This window comes from Megalobrama amblycephala, linkage group LG18, assembly GCF_018812025.1.
Source record: "Megalobrama amblycephala isolate DHTTF-2021 linkage group LG18, ASM1881202v1, whole genome shotgun sequence".
NCBI classification, from domain to species: Eukaryota; Metazoa; Chordata; class Actinopteri; order Cypriniformes; family Xenocyprididae; genus Megalobrama; species Megalobrama amblycephala.
In genome coordinates, this window is record NC_063061.1 from 38,320,864 (window position 1) to 38,337,043 (window position 16,180).

General features: G+C 32.8%; 1 protein-coding gene across 8 annotated transcripts in view; it reads right to left on the reverse strand.

The window, feature by feature from the left end:
• Window positions 1-16,180, reverse strand: part of LOC125252597 (transcription factor 4-like) — a 179,629-nt gene that overhangs the window by 9,200 nt on the left and 154,249 nt on the right. For all 8 annotated transcript variants that reach the window (XM_048166028.1, XM_048166027.1, XM_048166032.1 and 5 more), the window contains 2 exons: window positions 4,036-4,168; window positions 1,386-1,533 (listed from right to left, as the gene is read on the reverse strand). In XM_048166028.1, the coding sequence (XP_048021985.1) occupies window positions 1,386-1,533; window positions 4,036-4,168 (281 nt within the window). The remainder of the gene's footprint in view (window positions 1-1,385; window positions 1,534-4,035; window positions 4,169-16,180) is intronic.

Sequence of the window (16,180 nt, forward strand, 5' to 3'; positions counted from 1 at the left end):
ATTATGAAGAACTGGTTGTTAAAAGTGATGCAAATGTAAACAAGACTCACATGAGCAACTGTTGATTATGTGTGTATTATAATAAATCCTTTCTGTAATATTGTTGGGTGTTATTTGAATTCTTTTTTATTTTTATATTTTCAATATTAATTTTTCAATTCATGTTTGCATTCAAGTTTTAGTTATTTTGTTGTCATTTTTATACTTTTTGTAATGTGTTTTATTAGATTTATTTTAGTTTTGCTTTTAGTTATTTTAGTATATCAAAGTATAAAATAAAATAAAGACATTTTGCTTGTGCAACTTGCCAAAATAAAATAAGTTTAAGTTTATATATATATATATATATATATATATATAAAATTTGATTTTATTTTAGTTAATGTTTATTGCATTATTAATTTTTAGTTTTATATTTTCAGTATTCATTTTTCAATTCAAATTTCAGTTATTTTGTTTTCATTTTTATGTTTTTTTTTTTTTTTTTTAAATGTGTCCATATAGTTTTTAATAATTTTTATTTCAATTTTGGCTTTAGTTATTTTAGTACATCAATAAAATTAAATTAAATTAAATTAAAAAAATAAAATAAAATAAAATAAAGAAATTTTGCTTGTGCAACTTGCCAAAATAAAATAATTTAAAGTTTTTTTATAATTCTAATTTAGTGAATTCTAATTTAAAATTTAAATTCTAAATTCTAATTTAGTGAAAGTTTATTGCATAAAAAGATTTTTTTTAATTTGTCTAAATAGTTTTCTTCAGTTTTATATTTTCAGTATTAATTTTGCAATTCAAGTTTTCATTCAAATTGTAGTTATTTTATTTTCATTTTTATACGTTTTTTTTTTTTTTTTTAAACGTGTTTAAAGTTTTTAATTATTTTTATTTCAGTTTTGGTTTTAGTTATTTTAGTACATCAAAAATAAAATAAAAATAATAAAATATTTTTTTTTATATATATATTATTTTATTTCAGTTAATGTTTATTGCATTTAAAGTTTTTTTATATTTCTATATATTTGTTTTCATTAATTTTTAGTTTTAGTTATTTTAATACATAAAAACAAAATGAAAAAGAGAAATAAATTAATTTTAGTTAACATTTATTTTATTTAAAGCAACTTTTTTATGGTTTTATTTTGAGTTAAATATATTAACCCTGGTTAATGCATTAGCTAAAGTTATCAAATGAGACATTAAATACTTGTTTTGATGTGGTTTTCCTGACTGCACGTGTGTGTGTGTGTGTGTTTCGGGTTGAGTTTTGGTTGGGTTTGTCATCTGTGCGTTTAGCTGCCTCTCAGAACACGCGTCACTTCATCAAAGTCCAGACGGCGTTTGAATGAAGCGATGCTCACGGTACAGTTTACCTAGATCTTGACCTCTCTATAGCTTTCAGATCCTTGTCCATGTCGTCCTTCTTGTTGTCCAGAGATTTGCTGTCCTGTAGATTCTCGTCTCCTTCATCTTCAGATTTGATCTCTGAGCTCACAGACGAGGTGCTCTGACCCTGCAGGCCGCCGGAGAGAGCTGGAGAGCACAAACACACCGTCAGTGAGGAACATCACCACCGTCACGTCTCCAACCGCGCTCAATATCAACTCAAACAGACAGTCAGACCACCTGAACATTACCCACACAGTTAAACTTCTGAATTAAAATTGCCGCATGAATCTGACAGCAGTTTGACGGTGTAATCATGTCACTTCAGTTTCAGAGGATATGAGAACAACAGAATATATATATATATGTGTGTTTGAGAAGCAGAGAGTGACGGTGGGAGGATGAATAGAGTTATAGAGTTGGTTCCAGACAGCTGGTCAGACTGGATATGTGAGGAGAGGGAAGACAAAACAAAAGCTCGATTTGGGACGTCTCTCTGCCCACACTGACTCTGTGCATGGGTGGCTTGATCTGGTTAAGGCTGGTGAATTTTAACCAGAGCAGAGAGGCTTGTTTCACGCTTCGCTGCTTCCAGGAAATGACATCGCTGGGAAAGACACTGCGACTAATGGGCACAGATTTGACAAGCCTGTAAATGTCTACTTCACTAAGACGGCAGAAAGTTTTCCTTCAGGTCCTGTGAGACGCCGAGCCACATTTACACACAATAAAGCTTCTGAAAACACTTCATTAAAATTATATGGAGAAAAAACTATGGTACTTTGATATAAAATATGGTAAAGAATGTTTATCATATTCATATACTGTTAAATTCAGATATTTATTACTCTAGGCCGAGGGTATTTCAAAGAATACTGCAGTATTAGTGTGGTAGATGTCAAACAAACCCTACAATATTTTCATGGAATAAAATAAAATAAAATAAAATAAAATAAAATAAAATTACATGCCAAAATAAAATATTCATTAAAATTACATGCCAAAAAAAATAAAAAAAATAAAATAAAATATTCATTAAATGTCTAGGCCAAAATAAAATAAAATAAAATATTTATTAAATGTCTAGGCCAAAATAAAATAAAATAAAATAAAATATTAATTAAATGTCTAGGCTAAAATAAAATAAAATAAAATGTCTAGGCCAAAATAAAATAAAATAAAACATTAATTAAATGTCTAGGCTAAAATAAAATAAAATAAAATAAAATGTCTAGGCCAAAATAAAATAAAATAAAATAAAATAAAATATTAATTAAATGTCTAGGCTAAAATAAAATAAAAATAAATAAAATAAAATAAAATGTCTAGGCTAAATAAAATAAAATAAAATAAAATAAAATGTTCTTTAAAAATAAATTAAAATTAATTGAAATTTTAAACTAGGGTATTTTAAAGAATACTGCAGTATTAACACCCCACAATGTTCATTGTATAAAATAAAATAAACATAATTCAAAACAGTATTTCAAACAAGAAGAAAAAAAACAAAACAATATTATCATGGTACATGCCTATAAATAAATACATTTCATTAAAAAACTTTACCATAGTACCCCAAAAACATGGTATGGTCACAAACACAATATTACCATAGTGAATGCCCCAAATATGATATTTTTCTCATGTAAAAGTACCACCGCTGTAAGTGAACTATATAAAATGCTAAGGTAGTAAAACACACACTATTACCCTATACATGTGTGAAAGTCCATGGAAGTATTTCTGTAAGAGCTCCGGCGGGATGAAAAACGCATCATGATTCATTCCTTCTGGATGCCATTCACAAATAATCATCTCTGATCCACAGTGCTGTTATTTATAATGTTCTTTTTCATATTTTACAGCACTCAGCACCTCATTAACTGTTTGGCTGGGCTTTCCAGAGAGGAAACCGTGTGCCAAGATCTCCGTTCGGAGAGAGCAAGTGCTCCGCTTTTAAACCAGCCTGGAGTTTTTACGCCTCACTTCCTAGGTCATATACAATTTCCTTTTACATATTCATATTTGAAATATGGCACACGGTTTAACGCACTCATAATTGTTCACACATCAGGCTGGGGGCCGGCCAGCGGACGCGGGGAAACGGGAAATCAACGCTGTCTGAGCTGCCAAAGTTTGGATCATATAGTATTTTTAAATGAGTCTTTTCTGCTCACCAAGGCTGCATTTATTTGATCAAAAATACAGTAAATTTTTTAAAATATTTTTACAATTTAAACAGCTGTTTTCTATGTGAATATATAGTAAAGTGTAATTTATTTCTGTGAAAAGCTGAATTTTCAGCATCATTACTCCAGTCTTCAGTGTCACATGATCCTTCAGAAATCATTCAAATATGCTGATATGCTGCTATTGAGGGCCAAATTATTCTCTAATTAAATTAAAAAATTAAATGTATAGTATGAAAAATGTATATATAAATCACCATATCTTTCCAGGCCTGTAAAACAGAAATCCCTGATATTTCCATGTTTACCGTGGGAATACGCTATACGTGCATCTGTGTTTGTGAAGATGCTCTAAAATGGCGGCAGATGGAGGGAGGGAGGGCGGTTGGCATTGTGCCCGTTCTGTGCCCACACTGTGCCAGCCTGTGTGTGTGTGTGTGTGTGTGTGTGTGTGTCTCACCCCTGTACGGATCGGGCTGGCTGAGGTCGGGGGAAGTGGCCGACTGCACAGGAAGCTGCGGCACCGACACCTGATTGGCCACGATGGGGTGACCGCTCCTCAAACCCACACCGTCCTCACGATGACCGCCCACCTGGACACACACACAGAGAGAGAGAGAGACGTTACAAAAGCATCTAAAATGCAAATACATTCATTCAAATGCATATAAAATCATCTAGATCAGGCCTTGCAGTTCAATCCGCTCATTACCGGCCAACAGAGGGCGCCGTACGCCTTCACAACAGACCAACCCGAACACACCTCCATTTTACATCCGCAGTCTCTCTTTGGCTTTGTTTACAATAGCAAACACTCTCACTGTTTCTGTAGTATGCACTATATATATTCTGCACAGTTTGCTGATTTCCACATGCATTAAATACTCAAACAACCAAATACATTTCCAAAAACAAGCAGTATATAACAGAAGAATAATGCATCCCATAATGCAATGCACTCAATGTGCCATTTACAGAGGTTTTGATTAAATTAAATTTGATTTGTAATAAACAAAAGCGTTTTTTTTTTTATTCATATATATATATATATATATATATATATATATATATATATAAAATAACACTATATTTAAGAGTCAAGAAAGAACAAAACAATTAAAATTAAAAAGATAAAACATTAAATTGTTTATTAGTTACATTTTTAACACTATTATTATTTTTTATAAATAATTATTAGAAATAACATTATTATAATCATTAAAAATAACATTACTATTTATAAATACAAAACATATTATTTTAATTACTTTTAAATAAATGTTTTAATAAATATTGAAAATAATCATAAAAATACATACAAAACTAAATAAGTGTCAAGAAAATATATGACATTACCATTAGTATTTATAAATAATTATGATAAATTACATTATTATAATAATTAAAAAATAACATTACTATTTATAAATACGAAACATATTATTTTAATTATTTTTAAATAATACATGTTTTAATAAATATTGAAAATATTCATAAAAATACATACAAAACTAAATAAGTGCCAAGAAAGTATGACAATACCATTATTATTTATAAAATTATAATGATAAAATATTACTTATATTGATATTATATTATAATAATTTAAAAATATAATATTTATAAATACAAAAAAGTATTTTAAATATTTTCAAATATAATTTTTATATATATAGAAAATAATAAAAATACATACAAACATTAAATAAGTGTCAATATTTATTTATAAATACAAAACATATTTAAATGTTTTAATATATATTTTTTTAATAAATATTGAAAATAATAATAAAAATACATACAAAAACTAAATAAGTGTCAAGAAAGTATGACATTACCATTATTATTTATAGATAATAAATGTTATAAATAACATTATTAATTATTATTATTATAATAATTCATAAAATAACATTACTCTTTATAAAATCTTTTAAATAATAATTGTTTTAATAAATATTTAAAATAATAATAAAAATACATACAAAAACTAAACAAAAGAGTCAAATACAAAAAAAATAATAAAATAAAAATATATATATTTTTTTAAAATAAAAAATAAAAATAATGTTAATCCTAAAAAGAACAAACAAACAAACAACAACAAAATGTTTTAAATATCTCTGGTTCATTCATCACACTGGATGGAGGGTCAGGGTGCATTGTGGGATTGAGTGTTTCGCACAGCATGATTTTTGTACTGTATACGGCACATTTGACCAAAAATCCACAGAAAATCCACATACACACACACAGCACTCACACTACACACACTACTCTCTGAACACAACCATACTCTCTCTCTCTCTCTCTCGTTCTCTCCATCCTCCTAATCTTTCTTCTTTCTCTGTTGGTGAAAACACTGTGAATTTATTCAGGCAGGTAAAATCCAAAGTAATGTCCCATGGTGCCGAGCGCAGAGCGGGCTGAGTCTGATCCATCTGTCTGCCATCACGTTCGCCAACACAACTGACAATTATCTTAATGCCCATATGCTTAATTGTGGGCTCCCTAATTCCCTGGATAATACACACATCCAGCAGGAATTGTGATTTGGCACAAGTTTCCCTCTCTCCGAGTCGCTCTGTTTTTGTTTTAAGGACACAATCTGAGAACCTGCGCAGTTTCTCTCTCTCGCTGTAATTCCGGTTAATCCGATGACAGTGTGGCGCGGGGACGCTTTTGTCTCCCGGTGGCTTGATGCAAATATCAGGAAATGTCGCCGAAAGACGGAAGAAGAAAGCCGCTGCTATTTTAGTTTTATTAGTATTTTGAATTCGTTTTATTTTTTCACTTTAGTTTTCATGTTTTTGGCCATTTTATTAGTTTTGGGTTTTTTAAAACATTGCTATTTAGGTTTCATTTATTTTTATTTTACTTTTAGCTTTATTTACAGTTAATTTTAGTGCTTCAACTTTAACATATTTCAGTTTATTGCTAAGGCAAAATTTTTTTTAAAGAGGATTTTCAATTAATATTTATATTTTATTCCAGCTTTATTTGTACGCCCCATCACATATGTTAGGGATCATCATAAAATTAGCATCGTTCGAAAACGTAAACAATCAAAACTGAAGACATTTTGACTTTTAGCGGAATTTTTGTGATACCAAATTCAAATTAGGAACACGACTTGGTTAGATGTACGGCTTTGATTTTCTAGCAATTTTAGAATCAAAAATATTTTGTAAAATATATATTTTGTATAAAATAAAAAATACTTAGTTCAGTACTTTTGCACTTTCTTTTGTTTCACTTCTGCAATAATCTGCTGAGTTTCCTCTTTAAAAAGAGACCAACCTGAATTAAAACCATTTAATTTCACTCAAAACAGGCAGTTCACAGGTTAATAAAGGGTCTTATATTGAAATATTAATGTAAATTAAGCGTCTGATAAAACGATACGCCAGTGGAAAGAGAGAAACGGACGAGAGTTTCTGGATTATGCATGTTCTGCAGATTTAAACATGGTGAAATATGTTCAACAGAGCAGAAAATACTAGAAAACACCGTCAAAATAATTCATAAGCAAACATGCATGTGCTGGAGGATTGAGAGAATGAAGGAAGATTCAATTCTATGGACATTTCTGTGGGACTTTTTGTTTTGTTTGAATCAATAATTCACCCATTTTTAAAAGAATTCCATCAACATTTCACTGAAACTTCTTTCAAGAAGCACAAAATGAGATGTTTATTATATCAAGCTCCTAAAAGAACAAAAAAGTCCCATAAAAATATACATTAGCAGTCCATATAAGTGTATTTTGGTATAATTTATAGTATATAATTTAGTTAGCAATAACAACACTGGCTCATAAACACTTACTATTATTATTTATTTCTTCATTATCATGTTTTCCGTCTCCTTTTGTGTCCTGTGAGAAACACAGTCATGTTTAGGAGTAAATGATGACAGGATGTTCGTTTGTGGCCGAACGATCCCTTAAAAGTGATTGTGGGAAACTAATTCTCCTGGAGTTCCTGCAGTCTCTCAGTCTTGTAGTTAATTAGGGGTTAGTCGTTAACCGAGACCTTAGAAGACTGATGGTGTTTATTTGCCACAGAGCTCTTTTGTGAAGCTGTGTGTGTGTGTGAGGAGAGAGATGAGGACCAGACGTCTTACTGACAGCAGCTTTCAACACACACACACACACACACACACACACACACACACACACACACACACACACACACACTGAATGGTTAAGAATATTTAAATCAGCCGCATGGAAAATGGCACCAGAACACAGAAACTGTTTTTAAGTGTTTATTTGTTGTAACAGACTTGGATCTTAATGTATAACTCTTTAAATGCCATATCAGACTTTATCCTTAAGTTTTTTTTTAAAAAAGCACTTTTATTTTGAAAAACAATCATTGGGGTTCTATATAGAACTCTGGGTTCTTGACTCAAATTTAAAGAAGTCTTTATTCCAAAAATGCTCTATATGAGGAGAAATGTTTAATGGGTTATCATTTTTTTCTAGTGATAAAGTATGTTAATGAGCTGTTTAATTCGTAACATTCAATTCTAATTAATTAAAATGATTAAAACATGATATTTTACAAAATAATTTGGACTCAAAAATTGCTAGAAAAATCAAAGCCGAATGTTCCAAATTTGAAATTGATATCAGAAAAATTGGTAAAACAACGTCCAACTTCAAAACACTTCTCGAAGCCTAATGAAACCTAATTTATGATGATTACTAAAGTATCTGGCAAAAAAAAAGCCTCAAATTTAAATCTATAAAACGATGGAACTCCTAAAAGGTTCAATATATGAAGCGCCTGACGGAACCCTGTAAGATTCCATATAGAACCTTAGCAACATTTAACTACACTGTCCTGATTATGACATCACAGCCATGAGCTCATTAACATATGACCGCCCACACTGACACGTCAGCACCCAAACCAGCCCTGATGAACAGTTTGATGAACTACAACTGTCCAATCACAGTAGAGCTGATTTACATATAAAAGCAGAATCGGCCTGTTTAATGGGTGGAAAATATGAAACTTTGGTTTACATCATATGTGGATTTGAATGAAAAAATATGGCCTCCTTTAAAAGAGATCTGGAAAAAAACTCTGGAAAGACCGGCTCTGAGGAGGTTCTTCCAAGGTGGTCCATGAACGCCAGACCTGGTTTTACCAAATTCCTCTGAACTACAAAAAAACAGGCCAAAATCACAGAGCACCTTCAAAGCGAGAGAGGAAATTGCTTCCTGGTGACTTATTGAATTAAGATGTTTTATTTCTACACGGACGCACACCGATTCAAACTGGAATCTGGAAACATCTACTCCTTCTTTATCATAGATAATTCAGAAAAATAGTGCAAACTGAAAAATGATGTTCTTTCTCGGTGTTGTTGTCTAATAAATCAAGAATGAAAACTCTCTCTTATGTATGCAAATATATTTATATACATTTTAAATCAAATTTGTGAAAAAACAAAATGCATGCTGAATTGTGTGATTTGTGGGTTTATCTGTGTGTGTGATTTCAAGGTTAGCGGCCAAATACAATATCCATCCATCACGGCCAAACAATAGAGTGACAGGGTTATCGTCCTAAAAATAAACCAAACAAAAGCTGGAACAAGAAGAAAAGCCCCAGTGAGAAGGAAACATGCAGGAAATGCACCGCGGCTCACGATCACGTTACTCTGAATGGCTGGAACAAACCAACTTCCTCTGAGAGATGGAGGGACGGCTGATGAGGCGGATTTTAAACACAATACTGTATTTAGCGGCCGTGTCGTGACCCGGAAATGAAGAGGTCATAGAGGTCACGGGCCGGATGAAGGGCGACAGGGTCACAGAGACGGAAACTTGGTTTAAACGATCAGATCAAACACTAAAACCCTGTCAGAGAAACTGCAAAAAAATAAAAAGAATATTCTGCTTAAAATAAAAATATTGAGGAAAAAATCTAATAAATATACAAAAAGTCATAAAAAAATATTGCAGAAAAATAAAATAAAACAAAAATAATACAAATATTACAAATAAAACAAATAATAAAAATATTAAAGAAAACATATTACAGAAAATAAAATAATACAATATTACAAAAATATAAAAAATAGATCAAATAAATACACAATAAATAATAAAAATATTAAAGATAAAAATGAAACAATAAAGAATACAAAAAACATTAATGATTAAATAAAAAATAAAAAACATAATACAAATAATATAATAAATAATAAAAATAAAAAGTTGGTTGTTGCACGTTTAAAGGACTATCTTTGTCATTCCTAACTGAAAATGTGAAGATATACTCCAGTGATGGTAAAAATGATTCATGAGTCAAAATATGTGTGTGTGTGTGTCATTGACACTGATCTCTGCTGTCTGTCAGTGCGACTGTTTTTCCCAGACAAACTCTCAGCATTTCTTTCCCATGACTTCATGAACACACACACACACACACACACACACACACACACACACACACACACACACACACACACACACACACACACACACACACACACACAGCTGTTCTCTGGCAGAAAGACACACAGCTCTGGTTTGCATGTCTTTTCACATGTTTACAGGTTTACATGTTTTCATGTAAGAAATAATTGTATTATTATTAAATTAACACACTACACACTTCTCACAGAAGCTGTTTTTCAATTTAGAACTTCAAATTAATCTTTTAAGCCATTCATGTATGTACAATGCTTTTTTTTTAATGTCATGTGACCGAAACGTTTCTGAACAAACTGCGATTTGCCTACCTTTTGACATTTGGGATAGTGTGCAGGATTTATGTTTTTGTTTCTATATAGATATAGTCCCGCTAAAAGTTGCTTTTGCCCTCTATGCTGTCATTACATCACGTGACCATTTTGAGAAACATTTCTATACGTTTCTGATGGTTATGAGTAGCAGATATGGATCTGCAGCACTAGGGGGCGCCGGAGAGCCTCTAAACACATTGTATGAATGTGTGTGTTGTGGAAAAGTGTGATGACAAAGCGCGCTCTGTAAGGGCTGCGTTTCCACGGCGATGGGAGAGGCGCGTCTGAGCAGCGAATAGTGCGTCTTTGTGAGTCCCAGACACACACACACACACACACACGGCGTAATTACGTGCTGTTTCCTGTGTTGTAGTCATGGCTGGCTGTTTGTATGTCTCTGTGGCCCAAAACACCATTTTCTCAGGCTGAGAAAAACCACGGCGGGCCACTGCAGCTTTACTCGCAGCTATAAACCTCACCTGAGTCTCCTAAAGGAAAAGAATCAGCCTTAAACTTGTTTAGAGGGCAAATAAAACACCAGCAGGAAGGAAAAATCTTAATGTCTCACTGAAATTAAATGGAAGCTGTGCACATACTAACGTCTCAAAATGATCTCTCATGATCTGAGCTGCTCCACATTTAATTTATATTTCTCATTTGAGTCTAATTATCCAAAGGAATCTGAGGAGAATCATCTGAGAACTGAGAGTGAATCTTTATGTTCATTATTTGACATGCTGCTGAAAGTAATGATACTAAGCTTCCAATTGTTAACATGAAGATTTACTACATACCAACATTTCAACATTTACTAGTACATTATTAAAAGGCGCTTCCGTCAGGCGCTTCATATATAGAACCTTTTAAGGATCATTTGATGGATTTAGTTAATTTTGTTTTAATTCATTTTTACATTATAATTAAATGTCATGAATTAAACAGCTCGTAAACATACTTTATCACTAGAAAATTTTTAAATAAACATGAAAGTATTACGCAATCTAAGACATTTCTTTTTATAAAGAACCTTTTTGGCATAAAGTGTTCTTTAAAATTGAGTCTAGAACCCTAGAGTTCTGTATAGAACCACATTGAACCTTTTTTGGGCATAAAGAGTTCTTTAAAATTGAGTCGAGAACCCTAGAGTTCTGTATAGAACCACATTGAACCTTTTTTGGGCATAAAGAGTTCTTTAAAATTGAGTCGAGAACCCTAGAGTTCTGTATAGAACCACATTGAACCTTTTTGGCATAAAGAGTTCTTTAAAATTCAGTCGAGAACCCTAGAGTTCTGTATCGAACCACATTGAACCTTTTTGGCATAAAGAGTTCTTTAAAATTGAGTCGAGAACCCTAGAGTTCTGTATAGAACCACATTGAACCTTTTTTGGGCATAAAGAGTTCTTTAAAATTGAGTCGAGAACCCTAGAGTTCTGTACAGAACCACACTGAACCTTTTTTGGGCATAAAGAGTTCTTTAAAATTGAGTCGAGAACCCTAGAGTTCTGTATAGAACCACACTGAACCTTTTTTGGGCATAAAGAGTTCTTTAAAATTGAGTCGAGAACCCTAGAGTTCTGTATAGAACCACAATGAACCTTTTTTGGGCATAAAGAGTTCTTTAAAATTGAGTCGAGAACCCTAGAGTTCTGTATAGAACCACATTGAAGCTTTTTGGCATAAAGAGTTCTTTAAAATTGAGTCGAGAACCCTAGAGTTCTGTATCGAACCACATTGAACCTTTTTTGGGCATAAAGCGTTCTTTAAAATTGAGTCGAGAACCCTAGAGTTCTGTATCGAACCACATTGAAGCTTTTTGGCATAAAGAGTTCTTTAAAATTCAGTCGAGAACCCTAGTGTTCTGTATCGAACCACATTGAACCTTTTTTGGGCATAAAGAGTTCTTTAAAATTGAGTCGAGAACCCTAGAGTTCTGTATAGAACCACATTGAACCTTTTTGGCATAAAGAGTTCTTTAAAATTGAGTCGAGAACCCTAGAGTTCTGTATAGAACCACATTGAACCTTTTTTGGGCATAAAGAGTTCTTTAAAATTCAGTCGAGAACCCTAGAGTTCTGTATCGAACCACATTGAACCTTTTTGGCATAAAGAGTTCTTTAAAATTGAGTCGAGAACCCTAGAGTTCTGTATAGAACCACATTGAACCTTTTTTGGGCATAAAGAGTTCTTTAAAATTGAGTCGAGAACCCTAGAGTTCTGTACAGAACCACACTGAACCTTTTTGGGCATAAAGAGTTCTTTAAAATTGAGTCGAGAACCCTAGAGTTCTGTATAGAACCACACTGAACCTTTTTTGGGCATAAAGAGTTCTTTAAAATTGAGTCGAGAACCCTAGAGTTCTGTATAGAACCACAATGAACCTTTTTTGGGCATAAAGAGTTCTTTAAAATTGAGTCGAGAACCCTAGAGTTCTGTATAGAACCACATTGAAGCTTTTTGGCATAAAGAGTTCTTTAAAATTGAGTCGAGAACCCTAGAGTTCTGTATCGAACCACATTGAACCTTTTTTGGGCATAAAGCGTTCTTTAAAATTGAGTCGAGAACCCTAGAGTTCTGTATCGAACCACATTGAAGCTTTTTGGCATAAAGAGTTCTTTAAAATTCAGTCGAGAACCCTAGTGTTCTGTATCGAACCACATTGAAGCTTTTTGGCATAAAGAGTTCTTTAAAATTCAGTCGAGAACCCTAGAGTTCTGTATCGAACCACATTGAAGCTTTTTGGCATAAAGAGTTCTTTAAAATTGAGTCGAGAACCCTAGAGTTCTGTATCGAACCACATTGAAGCTTTTTGGCATAAAGAGTTCTTTAAAATTCAGTCGAGAACCCTAGAGTTCTATATCGAACCACATTGAACCTTGTTTGGGCATAAAGAGTTCTTTTAAATTGAGTCGAGAACCCTAGAGTTCTGTATAGAACCACATTGAACCTTTTTTGGGCATAAAGAGTTCTTTAAAATTGAGTCGAGAACCCTAGAGTTCTGTATAGAACCACATTGAACCTTTTTGGCATAAAGAGTTCTTTAAAATTGAGTCTAGAACCCTAGAGTTCTGTATAGAACCACATTGAACCTTTTTTGGGCATAAAGAGTTCTTTAAAATTGAGTCGAGAACCCTAGAGTTCTGTATAGAACCACATTGAAGCTTTTTGGCATAAAGAGTTCTTTAAAATTGAGTCGAGAACCCTAGAGTTCTGTATAGAACCACATTGAAGCTTTTTGGCATAAAGAGTTCTTTAAAATTGAGTCTAGAACCCTAGAGTTCTGTATCGAACCACATTGAACCTTTTTTGGGCATAAAGCGTTCTTTAAAATTGAGTCGAGAACCCTAGAGTTCTGTATCGAACCACATTGAAGCTTTTTGGCATAAAGCGTTCTTTAAAATTCAGTCGAGAACCCTAGAGTTCTGTATCGAACCACATTGAAGCTTTTTGGCATAAAGAGTTCTTTAAAATTCAGTCGAGAACCCTAGAGTTCTGTATCGAACCACATTGACGCTTTTTGGCATAAAGAGTTCTTTAAAATTGAGTCGAGAACCCTAGAGTTCTGTATCGAACCACATTGAAGCTTTTTGGCATAAAGAGTTCTTTAAAATTCAGTCGAGAACCCTAGAGTTCTGTATCGAATCACATTGAACCTTTTTTGGGCATAAAGAGTTCTTTAAAATTGAGTCGAGAACCCTAGAGTTCTGTATAGAACCACATTGAACCTTTTTTGGGCATAAAGAGTTCTTTAAAATTGAGTCGAGAACCCTAGAGTTCTGTATCGAACCACATTGAACCTTTTTGGCATAAAGAGTTCTTTAAAATTGAGTCGAGAACCCTAGAGTTCTGTATCGAACCACATTGAAGCTTTTTTCTAAGAGTGTAGCTACAAGATGAAAACATGACAGCAAACGTGCAAAGTTAATATCCAGTATTTCTGTGAATAAAACCTCTTTTTCATACAGTAAAAGCACCAAAACCCCTCAGATCAGATCTGAACTCGTGTGTTTCATCGCTGCATGTTTATTGTTTTCACATCTCTTCTGAGTGCTAAACTCTCTCTCACACACTCTGTAAGCGTATCAGGCGTTTAGAGGCCCGTGGATCTGATGGCTTTGAGCACAATCAACCCTCGACAGAAGATTTACTGCAGCTCAGTCTCTCTTTATCCTGAAGGGAGACGCTTTTAAGTGCTATTACTGTGTGTTTAAAGCTCTAATGCCTCAATCTCTGCATCTCCTGCAGAAGATCGGGCCGTTTGACCCGCTTAGAGGAACGTTCAGGCTCTCGGTGTGTGTTCAGAAGTGCAGTTCAGATTACTGGAGCATAACTCAACTACTGACAGACGGACTGAGTGTGTTTGTCTTTGAACCCTGGATTAAACAGCAAGTTAGAGCATCTTTAACCTGTCAAACTGTCTCCAAGGGTTTCCTACAGACAGTCAGTATGCGATGATAAACAGGAGTCTGAAGTCACATGACCTCACCTCCATTATGATGCATGTTTAATTCATTAATTTATTACATCAGAAATATGTAGTTTTTACTACAAAAACAGTGTTTTTGTCTTTAAAATATCTAAAAAACACTGAAACGAGATAAATGTACTTGAGAAGCAGCACTGCAAAACTTGCTTTCATTCTTTGTTTTCAAGTGTATTTTGTTTTACTGTAATGGCAGATAATTTAAACTTGTTTATACTTAAAACATGATTGCAGTAAGACAAAATACACTCGTATTAAAGATACCTGCTATAAACAAAATTGAATATCTTATGCAGTGTTGCTTCTCAAGTAAATTGATCTTGTTTTAAGGAATTTTAGACATTTTAATAGGAAAATAACTTAAAAAGGACTGTCTTTTTGTCTTGTTTTCCAGTACAAATATCTAAAGTTTCTTAAATCAAGATACATTTACTGGAGAAGCAAAATGACTGAAGATATTGTTTTATGAGAAATCAACCAAAATGAAGTGAGTTTATGCTTAAAACAAAAACAAATATTTACAAATGGGGTTAAAAAAAATCAACTTCATTCAAAGGGAAAACAAGATGATTTTTATGACACATTGTTCAGAAAACAGGACTTAACATCTTAAATCATTTTGCTTCTCAGATAAATGTGTCTTTATTTATGAATGCTTAGATATATGTAATGGAAAACAAGACAAAAATACAAATCGTTTTTTAAACCAATTGTTTCTGATGTGCAATAATTTCAGGAATAAAATCATCCTTCATAATAATAGAGAAGAAAAATATGAAGGATTAAGAACAAACTTGACAGAACTCCAAACTCAAACCAATGCATCAATCATAACCCGAACATGCTGCATTATTTTTCATGTCATATTGGAAATAGAAGGTCAAATTGCTCTGGTTGCTGCTCATCTAAGCATACTAAAAATCCACATACTGAACAGCCATTTTGTGTAACGTTCTCAGTGTGTTTGTTTGTTAGTCGTCTCCTCTCATCATGTGAGCACCTGTTTTCAGCATGACCTCAGCTCTCTGACCGCTCACTTCAGCCTCACAGAACAACAGAGCAGCAAATCTGATCCAGCTGTTCCTCCAGCACTGTTTCAAACCAAAATGACTGTTCTTAAAGCCACAGTCCACACATTTTCTGCATCATCTACACATTTAGCTTTAGAGTGTCACATTCATTAAAAAAGAGCAGCATGAACATTCAGCTAAATATCTTCTTTTGTTTTTCATAGAAGGAAAAATGTTGTACGGGTTTGGAACAATACGATGGTGAGTAAGTGATGACAGAACAGGGTTTCATTATGTAAATAATATAAAGAATAAATAAATAAAATATAACTTAAACTTCTTTTATTT